At 45.3% G+C, this 17,279-nt stretch overlaps 1 protein-coding gene across 1 annotated transcript; it reads left to right on the top strand.

Annotated features, from left to right (window-relative positions):
• Nucleotides 1-4,312: 4,312 nt before the first annotated feature.
• Nucleotides 4,313-9,496, top strand: Penk (proenkephalin). Its single transcript, XM_059253823.1, has 4 exons — nucleotides 4,313-4,424; nucleotides 4,504-4,558; nucleotides 5,038-5,178; nucleotides 8,742-9,496. The coding sequence occupies exons 3-4, from the start codon at nucleotides 5,041-5,043 to the stop codon at nucleotides 9,411-9,413; spliced, it is 810 nt and encodes a 269-aa protein (XP_059109806.1). The 5' UTR covers nucleotides 4,313-4,424; nucleotides 4,504-4,558; nucleotides 5,038-5,040; the 3' UTR covers nucleotides 9,414-9,496.
• The last annotated feature ends 7,783 nt before the right edge of the window (nucleotides 9,497-17,279 follow it).

Below are 17,279 nucleotides of genomic sequence, written 5' to 3'. Positions count from 1 at the left end.
CTGGCTTCTCCTATGGTGGGCAGGCTTTAAAGCAGAGTGCTCCCTGATTGACCAGTGTCCCTCTTCTCTGCCAGGAGCTGCACTTTTCTCCAGTGTTCACCGTCACAACCAGGTCATGCTCCTAGAGGTGACACTCAGAAGAGTGTGGGCCCATGAGCCTGGATCCCTGCATTTTCTGTTGCCGCCTTGGCTCCACTGAGGCTGCAGGAACTGCCACTTGTGATGCAGGTGGCCCACTGTGACACTTGTCTGGGAGGTTGGTGTCATGGGCTTCTGCTCCAGGAAGCTGCTTTTGTTTTTGTTTTTTTCTTCTGCATTCATTTCTTGCTCTCTCCAGCTCCAGGGTAGGTAGGTACTTTCTCCTGTGACTCTGCCCCATTGACTGATTAAAACAGAGTTGTTGGCCTTTCTGTTTGCTGAGCTGTTGACAGGTCATCTCTGCAGACACCTGGACAAGCTCCCTATAAAATCTTACGGAAGGTTTTTGAGAAGAGACTCCCCATATAACAGAGGCAGGCCTCAAACTCAGGACATCTGTGCCTCCACTGCCCAAATCCAGTGATGGTGATGAGTCCTGTGATGCTACAGCCAAAACATTTGAGTGCTTGAGTCCATCCAAGATGTGTGGACGCTATACAAATGTGACTATTAATAGAAAAACATTTTTAAATTAATTGTGTTGCTTGATATTGTAATACAATCACACGTGTATACTTAATTTCTCTCTCCCTCACTCCCTTCCTGTCCCTATCAATTCTTAATTTCCATCCCTACCAGTCCTTTTCCAAGGCTCATGACTTTTGGTTTCATTTCATGACCTCTGATTTAACCAAGGCCATCTGAAAGACAATTCAAAACAGCTTTAGTGCATATCTATTATGTTCAACCTCTGTGATGTGGATCATTTCCAAAGAAATTCACTTAAGGACCTGATTCAGAGTGGCTCCATTCACCTCAGTGATTGACAGGACTCAAAGACTAATTGTAACTTCTCTTCTGACACAGCCTCAGCCATGGAAACGGCTTCTTTGGCAGAATTGCATAGGTAGAACTGGGAATTTAATTTTGAAAACGACTAAGAGCAAATCAAAGATGAACTGCTGAATAAGGCTTGCGTCCAAAGAGGCAATGCAAAACTTTAACATCACTGTTTCTCAGCACCTTTCCGAAAGTTACTCCTGAAAGTCAAGCTTCTCCACAAACCCTACACTGACTGTATTCACAGCAATTTCTGTGGCTCTGACGAGTCAAAATGTGGTTTGTTACACTCATTGTCTTATTGTATATATTTAATACTAAAAGAGACATGTTTCCCTGTCTGGCACACAAAGGTCAAATTCAGAAGCTGCTTGCATTCCCTTTAAGATTATAATTCACAGTGCACTTGGCGTTTTCATCTCCTTCTCTCTGGCCCCACTACTCTCTTTTACACTCAGTTCTGGTGACCATACCCCAGGTTACCTTCTCTTTCAAGAGTCGTATTTGTTTCTGGGATTTTGAAAATGAGAATAAACCAGCACACGGTTTCCTTAAGATAGGAGCTTAGACAACAGAAAATCATCATACTCAAGCTGATGTGACTGTCTCATAGTCGATCTTTGAAAGCTTCCTGGGCCCACCCGAAAGAATCCCTTAGCAGCAGAGATGCTAACTTGCCACACTCACAGCATCCCATTTTACAAAGCATCCACCTTAGACTGGAACTGAAAATCAGCAAGATTTCCCTGGCTCTGGCTCAGTACTAAGCCTTTGACAAGTTAGAGCATGAAGCCTCTGCTGATAGGAGCTACCTCCATGCTCCACTGAGCCTTAGAGAGGGGCCAGAGGAAAGCTCTGTCTGATCTCATGCATTTCAAGTGGCATGAAGAAGGAGGATGGAAGGGGACCCCTACAGGACTTTTCCTCTGCTCTCTTTCTCAAACACTGTGCTGAACAGCTAAGAACTGGGTTAAACACCCCAAGAAGTCACCATGCTGGCTCTGAGCTGATGTTTGCGACCCTAGAGTCAGAAGGTAAGGTTTAGGTCTTGACCTGAGAATCAGAAATCTCTGAATCGAATGCTTTAAGACTGGTGCCCTTCCGTGTTTGGGGGTCTGATTTCTGAAATGGCTCCTTGTCAGAACACAGCTACAAAATCTACCACATATATTTAAAAGACCATGACAAAAAATGGATCTCAAATCAGCCATTGCAACTGTTCAAATCTAATAAAATGAATGCAGAAACATGACTTCTACCCCGAGCATAGATAGGAGGAAATGATAAGAAGAAACACTCACTGATTTGTTTTGCAAGCAAGATTAACCCACTGGCGCCTCACTCATGCAACCATCCAGTTGGCACACATTTATTAACCACTGGCTGTAACCAAACTGTCTGTGCCGGACAGGCCTGAGGGATTCTGGGGAGCATTCTCATTTGTTGTCGCTCTTGTGACATTTTTAAAGCCCCTGAGAAAAGGTAGCCTTCCAAGAGACCCAGAGAGGACATTAAACATTCCAGGAGAAGCACACTAGGCCTTTGAGAGTCCGAGGAACATCTCAGGCGTACAAAAGCCCAGATGCAGATAGGTGTCTTTCTTTCTGTTCCGTATATTGCACAGTACTTCAGTGCAGTCGTCTCTTTTGCAAAGCCTGGGCAACGAGAGGAAATCGTCTTTAAGTGACGACAGACAGAAGCTCTCTTTTGCATTGGGGAGAAGAACAAGAACGAACAAAATTCATCCAAACGCTGGTGGGAAGGATCTAAAAAGTAGAAAGAGGACAAAGCTGCCCTGTACCACACAAGTCCTGTGCTTTCATAGTCCAAGTACAAGGCCTCCCCAGGCAGGAGAAAAAAACAAGTGCACCTGTGTATCCCTTGGAGCGTTCTGTGAAGTGTCCTCAGCCAGCACAGTGAGTCCTGCAGGGGAGTAGATGCGGCCCTAGCCCTTGGTGTGCTCCACCAACGCAGGAGAGCGCCGCCCTCTAGCGACCAAAATGGGGGGCGCATTTCCGATTGAGCCTCTCAGGAGCGGCGCGGAGGCAGGAGCTGCAAAGGTTGAACACGGTGGCAGATCCTTTACAAATTACTTGTATGACGGGGAAAACCTTGAGATCCTCTCTTTATGAACTCTCGAACTGTTTTTGATAGCCTTCTAGGGCGAAGGAGATAGGTACAAACAATGGGCGAATTTTAAAAGGGATATGTGAGGTAAACTGATAATAGATGCAAAGGAGAGAGGTGAGTGGTTAAAAACAGCTTTTGAGGCCAGACAGGTTAAGTAATTTCGTCCATTATTCCAGATGATTCTGTCCTAAACACCTTGCCTTCTCTCTCGTGTGTCAACCTAATAGCATGTTACCTCTGCTGCCTTTTTTTACATGTAGAAAAAAAAAAAAAATGAGATCTTGGAGTAAGATCTAAGCTTCCTGACTAACGACCATCTACAGACCCGGGAAGTGAGGGAGCGGGCTGCTCTGCAAGCCTCAGCCTCACCTTCTGCAGCTAGGTCCCTCCCCGTGGACAAGATGTGCAAGACCCAAGACACGGCGTCCAGGACAGCGTTCTTCTTTGTTCCCTCCACACCAAACTCCTGACACACTGACATCACACCTCCCTGACACCCCCCTTACTCATCAAACACCCCCAAAACACTCTGTGCAGCACTCTGGCGAAAGCAAGTCCCGAATCTGCAAGTCCGCCCGGTAGCCAAGATTGACCCCTCCTGTGGTCTTTGGAGAACTTGCCTCCCAGAAAGTGGTTTTTGTTTTTTGAGGTTCCTTTTTGTTTGGGGGGGTTGCTTGGTTTTGTTTTGTTTTCTGTACCTGTGGTATTGCTTCTGGGACCGGAGATCTCACTGATCTAAAGGAGAAAGTTTAAGATCCCCAGAAAGGTTCAATTATTGATTTCTGTAACTATTAACTGAGTTACTATTGTGCACTTGACGCTGTTAGACAGCAGGAAAGTCAGGGCAGAGGGATGAAAAATTACGACTTTCGGATGCCCCTGCAGAAGTCCTGGAGAGGCGGTGGGGAAGGGGCAGGTTCGCCAAATCCGAGGGTGTCCAACTTCTCACAGAAACCCAAGTCCGTCTGCCCTTTCAAACACCCCCACCCACGGTGCCACAGAAGTGATTCATGCAGGGAAAGCAGTTTCCCCTCCGTGCCCTCCCCAGAGTTCTCAACTGCGCGCTGGGGGGGCCTCCGGCGCCCACTCGCACCCGCCACCCTCGGGGGCCGCGTGCTGCGGGGACGTCCCCTCCCGCCAGGCGTCGGCGCGGGCTGGCGTAGGGCCTGCGTCAGCGGCAGCCCGCCGGCGATTGGGGCGCGCACGCCTCCTTCGGTTTGGGGCTAATTATAAAGTGGCTGTGTCCGCTGCCAGCCTCCGGACGGCGAGGCAGACGCTCAGAGCCCCGCAGCCCAGCGACACCGAGGACCGCGACGGTGAGGTCGGGATCTGCCCCGCGCCTTGCCCAGCTCCCCGACGCGACCGCGTCACACTTGCCTTCTCTCTCCCTTGCAGAGTGGCGTCTGGGACCCGCGCCTCCAGGAGCCTGCTCCGTCTGAACAGTGGCAGCGTGAGTGACTTTGCCCCCAAGTCTCCCATGCCATGGCGACCGTCGCCTGTTCCCAAATTGCATGCGTTCGCCCAACTTTCTCGGGGCTCCTCTTTGCCACGGGGGTCCGGTCCTCGTCCCCAAGCGCCCGCTCCCGAGCCGGGATTTCCAGTGTTCGAAACAGAGTCTTGCCCTGGGCAACCGACGCCCGGGAAGACAGGACGCCCTCGGAAGAACAGGATGCCATCGGGAGGACAGGACGCCCCGGGAAAATAGGGTGCCCCCAGGAAAACAGGATGCCCCCGAGGGAGCCCCAGGACAGCCAGAGCCACTCCGGACCGAGCCTGAGTCACCCGGGAAGGTGTTGGGCTGTGGGCGGGGTCCAGGAAAGAGTGTCTGTGCGGGTCTTGCTCCACGACCTCCCACCCAGCAAGGTTTCCTCCTAGGGAACCTTTCAGAGACGGGACAAGACTACATGTGCGCGTCCTTCTCTCCAACAGCCCATGGCGCGATTCCTGAGACTTTGCACCTGGCTGCTGGCGCTTGGGTCCTGCCTCCTGGCTACAGTGCAGGCAGATTGCAGCCAGGACTGCGCCAAGTGCAGCTACCGCCTAGTACGCCCCGGAGACATCAACTTCCTGGTGAGTTGAATTCTCGGTGAGGGGATGTCCTTGGCCATGCTCATGCAGCCAGACTTGCAGACATCTAGCGTCACACGCGCTCGGAAGGTACACCGCACGAGCCTTTGGTGACCCGGGTGACCCTGACATTTCCAAAACGTTGATCCCTATTCGCTGTTTTCCAATGTTGGAACAAGCCTACTGGGACCCTTAAGGGCTGAAGTATCTATCTCCACACAAACCAATTTTGTTTTCATCCTGGGGAACCCCAACATGTGTTCTCTCAGTACCTTGGATAGCACTTCATCTAGGTTATCAGAAAGAAGTCTTCACCCCAACTTTAGAACCCAAGCCAAGGGCCCTTCAAACAAACATCCTTCCTGCAAAGAAGGTAGTTGTTTTTGTTAAAGAACGTGCCCCACCCCCCACCCCCCTTGTTTTTGTTGGGCTTCCTGAGCCCTGAGACCTTCCTCTCTGGGTTGGAAAAGGATAAGGGGAGAGGTAGGGAGTTGCCCAAAGAGGCCAGAAAGAACTAATAGTCCCAGAATTCCCCTTTGCCTTGTCTTGACTGCATTTTTATAATAACGGCTAAAATGACAGTTTGATTTGGCTGTGAGAAGAGCACAGGAGAGACAGTCAACATCCAAGAAGCTGGAATCAGTCCAAAGACAGCCTGCCCCACACGGGAGCTAGGGAAGACAAAATGGCTGTTCTCATCGTCATCGTCCACAGGCTTTCCAATCACGAGTGGGGGCCCCTGGGTCTGAGTCTGTAGATTTGAGATTCCAGAGGCTTCCTTTTTTACTCACTCTCTCAATGATCACTTGCCCTGTCTTTGAAATACCTTGATAGTTCAAAAGAGAGGGTCATGTTAGTTCGAACTGTGACAGCTTACACTTGAGGCTTTGAGGGAGCTTCATATTTTTGAGATGTTTGAAATGGAGAAGAAACAGGGAGTTCCAAAATCCAAACTGATATTTCCAGTTAGATGTCGTTTGCTTCATTTGAAATGGTTGATCACATGATCTATTTCAGTTGATGTAGACTAACTTGGTCTTAGAGAGGAGAGCACTGTGTATTTAAACTGTGAGGAAAAAATTGTTCCATCTTAAATAGCAATGCTCTCACTCAGCTTTCTTCCTTCTCCTATAGTCATGAGACTATAGTCACGTGAGGCTTCCCTAAAGATTGAGCGAGTGTAAATAAGAATCAACCTTGTGAGTAATGGACTTTATACACAGGAGATTAAAACCATACGGTTCTGAAGATCTCTGTCTGGCTCCTGAGTTCTGGGGCACAGCCACGGGTAATTTTTGAGCAGTCCCTGGCGTTTTAGCTCTGCCCTCTGCTTGCTGAGCACAGTACAAGCTTACGAACTCAACACGTAGTGTTAAGGTTCTCTGCCAGCTCTGTAATGGTGATGTGAATTCTAGAAGGGTTTGTGAGCCAATAATCTGGCCTCAAACAGTAGCAGATTTACTAAATTATATGACTTGAGAACTCAACTATAACTGACATTTAGCAATACCTAGTCAAGAAAATTTCACTCAACTGTTCCCTTTACCAAGATCAAAAATGATGCTCATCGTCCTTTTCCATTGCTGAGGAGCATGAAAAGAGGTCCTTGTATGACAAGTAGCTGCCCAACAGCAGAGAAACTTCTGGTTTCTCTTCTTCTCAACTGCCACTCATCATTAAGAACATGATAGGGAGCAGTGTGGAAGGGGTGTTGCTCTTCCTCCGCTTTTCCTCGGTACAGTTTGTCCTTACTATTGTAGCTCTCTGTCCTTATCTGTGGTGCAGATGATAGAGGGCACATGCAGTATGAACAGGCTAGGGAAAAGCCTCTACTAACGACAACATCTTTTAGGAAGCCTTTTGAATGAATAATTTGTTTTCCATTGTGGTATACATTTAATGTTGCTGTTTTCTCATTGACAGAGAATTAGTTAATGCTCAAATGTTGTTAAAATTACAGCTGTTCTGGAATTTTGCTAGAACTCAGGGGCAAAAGGAGGTTGCCTAGCCAAAGGTACAGAGTTAGTCAATAAATATTTACCAGGTTCCCATGAGATAGTGTAGTGGGCACCGAGATGCCTTGACAGTTGTCTAGATGTTACCATTTAGTATGCTCTAGACCAGAGCACTCAGTGTGTGATAATTACCCCTAAAGCTACATCAATGACATTCATTTTTGGCCACCAAATCAAGGAAATACATTTTTAGAGTGTAAATCTTATTACGACTTGTATTTCTTAAGCTTTTAATGATGTTTTGAGTCTTTAATCATGTATTTCCAAGAATAAAATGGGTTATTTTAATTAGCTCCTCTTTAACTTTTATGTACTCCTGTATTTAATTTTCTTAGACACAAAACTAAAATAACCATTAAAAGTTGGTTAACTATCTTTCCAGAAGATTTTTGTTGCATGAATAAAAAGCTTTCATTGTGAAAATAATGTGTGTATTTAATATGAACATACCAATTTTTAAATGCCAAGAACAGGACTAGAATTCCTGTCTAAATCAAAGGCTGTAGGCTGGTGTCTATAAGGTCCTTTCAAAGGTTGTGAAGCCCCCTGAAATGCTTAGGAACATCATAGGATTTTGTAACATTATCTAATATTCATGTTTTTTTTTTATTGAAGGCAAGCAATTGACTAGAAAAATTGTCTGAAGGAGTCATTTAAGATGTGTAGCCTAAAGCTGACTATGGCTTGAGCTGAATTGCTCTATAATAAGAAAGTAATTACATGCTGCTAATTCCTCCTTTATTAAAGAATACGTCTGCATTGGAAAGGACCTGTTTTATACACCAATGGCTTAATCTTAAGAAAATAATATGAGTAATCTGTGCATTGCATCCAGGTAATTAACAGCATTTGGTTCAAAATGATCGAATCTGTTTTAATCAGCCACAGGGGGAAAAAAGAAAGAAAGAAAGAAAGAAAGAAAGAAAGAAAGAAAGAAAGAAAGAAAGAAAGAAAGAAAGAAAGGTCAAAGCATCTAATTTTTTTGGCCAATCAAGTAATTCATAACAAATAAGTGTGGTGTAGGGTTCTGAGTGCCTTTCCTTTTAAACTCATTTTGGGATTGCCCCTTTTTTTTCTTTGAAGGTTGGAAGTATTTGCAGGAAGACTGAGTAAGATAGTGACAAGGGTCACTCATTAATAAATCTCCTAAGTCTCATTAATAAGCTTGTTTCTTGTGGAGGGAAATTTTAGGAAATGTCCCTAATCAGATAAATAGAAATTCCTCCCGTAGGGCTCAAAAAGTCTCAAACAAAATTGCATCTTCAGTAGGAAACAATGTGGCGAGACTGGGTTCTGAAGGCCGCCGTTTGAGTCAGAGTTGAGGATCCTGGGAGGACACAGCATACCCAACAAGATCTCTAACGAGACTTCATTACCCACTGGATTCCTTTTTCCAGTGCTCCCTGGTCTGCTGTTCAGTTTGAGAGAAAGCTATGATGAGAGAGCAGAGATAGTTTTTCTCTGTGACAGTGTGTATATTAAACAGATAACCACGGTCCATCATTGGCTCAGAAGGGTCTCTTTTGGTCATGCGTCTTCTTGTCTTCCCAGGCTTGCACACTGGAATGTGAAGGACAACTGCCTTCTCTCAAAATCTGGGAGACCTGCAAGGATCTCCTGCAGGTGTTCAAGCCTGAGTTCCCTTGGGATAGCATCGACATGTTCAAAGACAGCGGCAAACAGGATGAGGGCCACTTGCTAGCCAAGAAGTACGGAGGGTTCATGAAAAGGTATGGGGGCTTCATGAAGAAGATGGATGAGCTTTATCCTGTGGAGCCAGAAGAAGAAGCCAATGGAGGGGAGATCCTTGCCAAGAGGTATGGCGGCTTCATGAAGAAGGATGCAGATGAGGGTGACACCCTGGCCAACTCCTCCGACCTGCTGAAAGAGCTCCTGGGAACAGGAGACAACCGTGCCAGAGAGAGCCACCACCAGGAGAGCACCGACAGGGAGGACGACAGTGTGAGCAAGAGGTATGGGGGCTTCATGAGAGGCCTCAAAAGAAGCCCCCCGCTGGAAGATGAAGCAAAAGAGCTGCAGAAGCGCTATGGGGGCTTCATGAGGAGGGTGGGCCGCCCAGAGTGGTGGGCGGACTACCAGAAGAGGTACGGGGGCTTCCTGAAGCGCTTTGCTGAGTCTCTGCCCTCCGATGAAGAAGGTGAAAGTTACTCTAAAGAAGTTCCTGAAATGGAAAAAAGATATGGGGGATTTATGCGATTTTAAAGCCCTTTCCCAACAGTGACCCCAGGCACCCACCGGCCCGCTCCATCCCCAGTCAGCAGCTGCCTCGTCAGTGGTGTTTGTTGTCCTGTTAGCGTTGCCCGTGTGGTCTGGATAACTACACTGCCTGAAAGCTGTAATGTTAGGGGTCTGCGTTCTTTTGAGTCTTAAAGCTTGGTACTGGCCTGGTGCAGCTAGCTCGTTATCATGCCGTAATACTTTCTGTTACCTCATCCCTCACTTTTGACAAAACGTCAATAAATGCTTACTTGTATATAAATATAATAAACTCATTACCCCAACTGCACAGTATTTTTGTGAGAAGTGGCTGTCTTTTGTCTGTGGGTGTTCACAGTCAATGCTAGATGTAGAGACAGTACCATCAACTATGACAGAATAATCACTGGCCTCTTTCTCCCGACCAAGGGTACAAAACATTTCTTATTTAACTATTTGTATGTGAACTCTTAAAAAAACAAATGCAATGGGACAAAATTAGATGCAAAGACAATTTAACCCTGTTTTATATGTACAGAAGGTGAAGGTCACAATGGTTAGTGCTCGGTCTGAATTTGCTCAGAAGTTGAAACAGGAGTGAGATTAAAGCCCTACACCTTTTGTTCCCAGTCAGTGTCCTTTACACCCCATTTCCTCATCTCCCATCCAGGACTCCAGCAAGAACAGGAAGAACTCGGGACTATATCTTGTTCAATATGGCACACCCTTTATCATGACCACAGTGGATGCTCTAATAGCTGATGAATGAATGAATGAATGAAGTGGATAAATGAGTTCATTTGGCAACCAGACAATCCAGAAGGGTACTGTGGCTGTTTTGTGAAATGAATTCTCAAAACACAAGGGGTTGATGAATATTTCACATTAACAAAGGTGTTTGAGGCATTATTCAGATATCAAAAATACAACAATTTTTCACTTTTCTAGTTGAAACTATAAGCAGCACTACCCATCCATTCACTTTCCCAGAACCCTCACCAACACTTACCCTGTGCCCTTCAGAAAATCAGGTCAGATTGCAAGACGGGAGAGGCTGAGCCCCTGGTCTGCAGTCCACTGGGGTTCCCACACAGCCTTCTCTGTTCCAGTCTGTGTGGTCCACGTGAAAAGGCAACCTTAGCGACCCTGAGAGCCCATCCCAAAGTCTAGCCCTAAGGAGACCTGGGGACTTCCTACTTGTCCTGATCAGCTCAAGGTGTCACAGGTCCCCAACCTCAAGGATCACTGCCCCCAGAGACCCTTCTAATCAAGATCCTGACTTTTTCTTCCAGGAAGAGCCCTGAGAACTCTACATTTTGAGTGAGGGCAGTAATGGGAATAAAACAAACAGAGAAGCGAGGGGAAAGAGCTGCTGGCTCTGGAGAGCTGCGTTAGAAACTAAGTCTGCTCTGGGATGTGTTGGATGCAGGTGCCCAGCATCATTTCAGCTAGGGGCTTTGCCTCCTGTGGAGAAGCCAACTTCGTACTGGCAGTTGTTTCCAATGAGATGTTAAACTTAGGTTTTTAAAGCATTGCTCTATGTCTTTTTCTATTTATTACTGGCAATCAGCCCCATTTAAAACAGCACATGTACTGCGTGTGTTGACGCCTGTAACCCTAACCCTCCAGAGGCCGAGACAGGAGCAGCACAGGTTTACTGGCAGCTTGGGCTACATGGCAGATTCCAGGTCAGTCTGAGATAACAGCTACAGCAAGGTAAGGTGTGAATCAAAACAAAAACATCGAGTCAAAGAAAACACAGCTTTAGATTCAAAAGACATGGAAGCTAATATTTTGAAAGAAAAAAAAAAGGTCAATTAATTACCTCCCCTGGAGCAAAGCATTTGAACCCTTAGAAGCAAGAATCCAACCTACACTATCTGAAGTGAGGGGCACGGCCTTCAACCTTCCTCACAATACATTATCCTAGGGGAATGCAATGTGCGTGTCTGCGTGCACTGTGATCTATCTGAGAAACCAGCCAAGGCATGGCTGGACAGGTTATTCTGCAAGCACATCCAGGAAGCCTTTCTTTCCCTTTTGGGGGTACTGTAAAAATTGGGCCACCAAAATGCTGTTAATATACAGCAACAGACAGCTGTCTGCCACTCCATTTCATCACCTGTCTCCGGTGTTAAGGACCACACAGTGTCTGTGATGGAACAGTCTCCTAGACTGGTAGAGAGCCAGGAATTCAAAAAGTCCTCTGAAGCTGCTCAGGGGAGGAATTAACAGGGCAGAGGGACAGAAAAAGTGGTGGAAGGAAATGGATTTTTCTTTTTACAGCTAGATTCCAGGGCTCCGAGCCCAGGTGAACTATTCCATGGTGCACCATCCTTGGCCTAGGACTGATGACTCCAGGGTGCTTTTGTAGGCCTCCTTCAGTATCCAGATATTCCCTGTTTCCCACCCTCCAGTCTACAGCTTCATCACTAGAATTTACTTTAACTCATAAAGGCCTGGATATTTTCAAGAATGTTCTGTTAAATTCTGAGGAGCTGTTGTCTAGGGCCACCCTGGACACTCCTGTCAGTGTAGATACCTGGCTCTGTACCATCAGTGTGCGTTCATCAGTAAGTACAAGAACTAGAGTTAGGATTTAAAATGAACCCAAGTCTCTGCTGCCTTAAGGGTGCACTGAGAAGTGTAGGTGAAGAGGAATGAAGACCATATCACCTGCAGAGGGCGCTGCTGCTCCATTCTGATCCTTTACCCGACTGTTTCTTCCCTCATTCCGACTCACCTGCATTTCTACAACCCCACCCTGCAGCCTCGAGGTTCCCTCTGAAAGTTAGTAAGTTTGAGCTCTGAGACCAGCTGGCCTGCATGGAAATTCCAGTCAACTACAGGACACAAGACTGAAGCTCTCCTGCCTAATTTTCTCTCTTGCCCTTCATTAAGTTTTAAAGTGGTGCACAGGTCAAAGAAAAGGAAGCCCTTAAGCCAGGGCCCACCGCCTTCGGGCTGACAGGGGTGGTCCTTTTCCTCAGCCTTCCATTTCTTCAGGGGGATCTCGGATTCTCCACCACATGCCCATCTCAGCTTTATTCTTTCAGAGATTTAATGATGTCTGGGCTCAGATTTGGGCTCTTTCCTGAGGGCTGTATCCACACCACAGCTGCCGCACGCAGAACCCTCTAAATCCTTGTTCATTTTCTCCGTGTTCACCACCCAACTGAATAGCTCACGTGATCAGCTACTCACATGTCACCATACATACACCACAGAAGGACCAACACCAAAAGTGCACCTCGGTAAACTGGACTCTGGGCGATTATGTGCTGCTGTTGGCTTCTTTGAAAAGCAGACCATGTGGCTTGGGTGTGTTGACAGAGAGGGTGTGATGTGCAGGCACAGAGAGTACAAGGGAAATGTCTGTACTTTCCGCTACATTTTGCTATGAACCTAAAACTGTTCTAACATTTTGTCCAAAAACGAGGGGCATGAGGAGTCTGAGCCTTGTGGTTACATGGGCTTAGAGGAGATGGCAACAGCCCTGTGCTTCCAATATTTGCATTTGCCATTTTCCCTGAAATTTATACAGCACCCACACAACTCAATTTATTCATTCATTGACTAGGTGAATGAAGTCCATTGCACAGTTAACTGGTGAGAGAAGGTTCCAGGACAAAAAGAAGAGGATATGTACTACCTCATGCAACATTCATACTTGGGCCCCATCACTTGTGGCCTCTGGAGAGGCCATGCATCATTGTGGAAGTATGTAGGGAGGAAAACTTACCAGTCAGGAATCAGCAAGAGAGAGACCAGAGTCCTCCACTCCACATTGATGACCTGACTCCAATGATGTAAGGACCTTCTACTGATCCTACCATCTCCCAGTAGAGCCCAAGGCCAAGGCCTTAACACAAGAACCACCAAGGGACAAACACTCAACACCCAATTTAAGTCACATGCCCATGAGCCACTCTCCAGGCAGCAAGCTAAAATTCCAACCACTTCTCCAAACTCTTCTGAAGGTCCCCACTGAGGACTAGCTCCTCATTTCTCACCCAGACTTCAAACCCAAAGATTAATCCATCTATTTTAAACTTAATATTAATTGAATCCATTAGTGACCCAAATTGTATTAATGAGGTTCATTCATGAACCTGCACAGAGCTGTGGTGTTTCATCTCTATTGCCACAGGTTAGTGCCCCACAGTACGACAACACTTTGGTTCAACTTCCTTGTTGACTTGGTGCTTAACTTTCAAAGTTTGACAACTGTAAATAGTACTTCCATAAATACCCTTGCCCATGTCTCTTCTCACACATTTCTCTTCAGTATATAAAACAGCAGCAGATTTTCCTGATCATAAACTATGCAAATATGCAAACACTGTTCATAGAGTCAAGGATTGTGTGTGTGTGTGTGTGTGTGTGTGTGTGTGTTTCAATATAGTCTCCTGCCTGTACTGATACAGCACACTGATACTTTTACTGTTATCTTTCATCATTTCAGCCATTCTGCTTTAATTTATACTTTCCTAGCTACAAATGAGATCGAGTTGTAGATGAAATTCTAAAGGTCTTATTAAATAAGAAACACAGAGCCAAATACAGAGTTAAAAGCCCAAGAGACCAGAGCACTAGCAAAGAGCCAAGACCACCATTGCTTCCCCAGAGAAAGAGACAGAGAGAGAGAGAGAGAGAGAGAGAGAGAGAGAGAGAGAGAGACCTTCTTCCTGTGTGACTTGTGTTTTATTGCTTTCCTGTTCTGCCTTCTCATTGGCTCTAAACCCAGCCTCATGACTTCCTCGTCACTGCCTGTCTATACAGACCTCCAAGTCTCTATGGTTGGTACTGAGATTAGTGTCTTTGACCACACAAAGACTCTACCTGCCATGTAATCTGATTAAGGGTGTGTGCCACCACCGCCAGACTTCTGCTTAATGGCTCACTTTTACCTCTGATCTCCAGGCAACTTTATTTATTAACATACAAATAAAATCACATTTCAGCACAAATAAAATACTATCATATCAGGTCATTTTATATTACCAACTATTTGGATGTTCAGTTATTCTGCTATTCAAATATATTTTTCTGGATGCACTTCTGGCTATTTTCTGACTTATTGTAGCCTAGATTGTGCTATATTGACCAGGCTGGCCTCAAACTCACAGAAACACATCTACTTCTGTTTCCAGAGTGCTATGATTAAAGGTATGCACCATTGTACCTGGCCCAAAATTTTTTGGTTGGTTGGTTTGTTCGTTTGTTTGTTTGTTTCTAAAACAACACCCTGGGGGGCTGGAGAGATGGCTCAGAGGTTAAGAGCACTGACTGCTCTTCCAGAGGTCCTGAGTTCAATTCCCAGCAACCACATGGTGGCTCACAACCATCTGTAATGAGATCTGGTGCCCTCTTCTGGACTGCAGTCATACATGCTGTATACATAATAAATAAATCTTTAAAAAAAAAAAAATAAAAAAAAAAATAAAACAACACCCTGTAATTATTTTCATCCATTTGATTCCATCCATTGCTGTGATTGTGGCCACATGGCATTCACCTCATTGAGTGCCCTCCTGGTTCTCCTTCCAATACCATCTGTTTTATACACCTGAGTGGGATGTTTGTGTAACACAGCCCTCTCCAAATTGAGTGACTTTTGGATCCTTAGGATGAGGAGACCTGAGAAGATCCTCCCAAAACACTCCTAGCAAGGTGAGGGAGTACAGACCATTCTGATGTTTTGATGGCTCCACAGGCTTTGAAGGCAGAGTCATTTCTAAGAACCATTTCCTGGGCCTAAATTGGAGCACCATTTCCCTCATCTTTAGGCTCCAGCCTATTGCCTCACCCTGTAGGGTGAAGATTCTCATTTAGCTCTTCCCTGGTGATTCTGGAAGTAGGGGGCTGCCTTGACTTACAATCTAGAAAGGAAACTGGAAGGGAGTTGTAAACAAACTGAAAGAGCCCACTTTCCAGATGTGAGGATTCCATGGCTCAAGAGGGCCAAATATCTGGGGACACACTCCATGCAGAGTAAGTCTAACATGAGCAAGGCCCTAGGCTCCGTCAACACTGCAGAGTAAAAGAACAGTGGGCAGCTGAGAAGGAAGACCTCCAGTTTGAAGTCAGTGAGGTGGTAGGAGCCTCTGTTGTTGCTAAGCAATTGGCTGCAGCGGATTAGGGGAAGTTGGTGTTGGCAACAGAAATTTTATTCGAGTATTTTTTCTTCCTTTTTACTGTCCAAATCATTCATCAAATAACTATGGAGGATGTAATGTAACCAGGAGCTGGAAGAGAAAATGAAGGACCATTCAAGCCTGCTTGTTTACAACTTACCTTCTGCATGCATGAGACAATGGCACACAGACACAGCTGCTGCAGAACCCTAAGTGCTGAGCTGGCTCTTCAGAGGCGTCTTCCTCTCAGTGTAGATCGGTGTCAAAAGCAACACTCCTCTTTCATCTCCTCTGCCTTCCACAGCAGCAACTGCCCTAACAGTTCAGCATTTAAATATATTTAATCAAGTAAATAAAGTACAAGCATGTGTGCATGGGCATGTGCAGTCTTATCTTGTTCTTAAGATGAATAAAATAATTATGAACATACTGTGCTGTCGCTTTCTCACTTAGCAGGCTAGCAATATTTCTCCATCAGGAAAGAAGACAGATCTGGTGCTAACCATTGCCTCAGTATTGTGTAGCATGTACTATTCCTCTTAACAACTTTGCCAGTGAACAATCCATATTATAAACAATATTTCGATAAATATTCTTATGCATAACCAGTTGTTCCCAACATTTGACATTGTGACATGATGTCATCTACAAATTTCATGCTCAAGAGACACACAATCAAGTCACTAAAAAAAGAAAGAAAGAAAGAAAAATCACAGAAGAATCGCATGTTTTTTTCTTTCTTTTATTTAAAATAGTTTTTTTTCATACAGTATGTTCTGATTATGGTTTCTCTTCCCCTAGCTCCTCAGAGATTCCCACCACCTTCCCTCCCACTTGGATCCACACACTTTCTTTCTCTCATAATGTTTTAAGTTTATGATTTTGTGTTGGGCCACATTCATAGCCATCCTTAGTTACATACGGGTTGACACACCTGTGGGTTGTTTGTGTGTATGTGTGTGTGTGTGTGTGTGTGTGTGTGTGTGTGTATTAGTCATGACGAAATTCTATAGAATTAACTCCTGAGAGAAGAATTGCTAAATCAAAGAAAGTATTTGTTATGTAGAATATTCAAATTATCACACATAGCTTCTAAAAATTCCCTACTGATTCACATTCCCAGCTGCAGTATTGTGCCCTGTCCGCGTCCTCCCACAGTGTTAAGTAATTCTGTTCAAGGGTCCTAGTGAGGGGAAACTTTTAAAAACCACTAAGTCAAAGCATTTCATTTCCTATCAGCCAAGCAAACTGACTATGCTAGCAAAGGCATTTCCAACTTAACTTCCAGAGACTGACTTGCAGCCTCCACATGCCCACCTTCCCTGTGGGCACTCTGCAGCGTAGTGAGGGGTCATGTATTACAGTCCCCACGGGAAAAGGTCTTCATTTGATAATGTACTATTGTTGCTTTGCCATCATAGTGCTGCTTCATTTTGTGGTGATTTCCAATGTGAAAGATCAATTTGTTGATTCATGCAAATAGACTCTGCTTGTTATGGGTATTCAACAAGTATCAATTCGAGCTGATGTTACTACCCAGATTCATAGCAAAGATATGTAAACTGTTTTGATTTAAAAGACAGATTTATGCACAGAAAGAATGAGGTGTGAATGACAAGTCACAGCACACAAACACGAGGAGTGTCTAGTAGAGCCATACCTCCTTCACTTCTTTGTGACAACTGAGGCCGTCTAGTAAGGTCTCTCTTATTTTTGGAAGACGATAAAAAATGTC

The sequence above is a fragment of the Peromyscus eremicus genome, chromosome 2 (genome assembly GCF_949786415.1).
Source record: "Peromyscus eremicus chromosome 2, PerEre_H2_v1, whole genome shotgun sequence".
Lineage (NCBI taxonomy): Eukaryota > Metazoa > Chordata > Mammalia > Rodentia > Cricetidae > Peromyscus > Peromyscus eremicus.
This window is presented reverse-complemented; position numbering and strand designations above follow the sequence as displayed.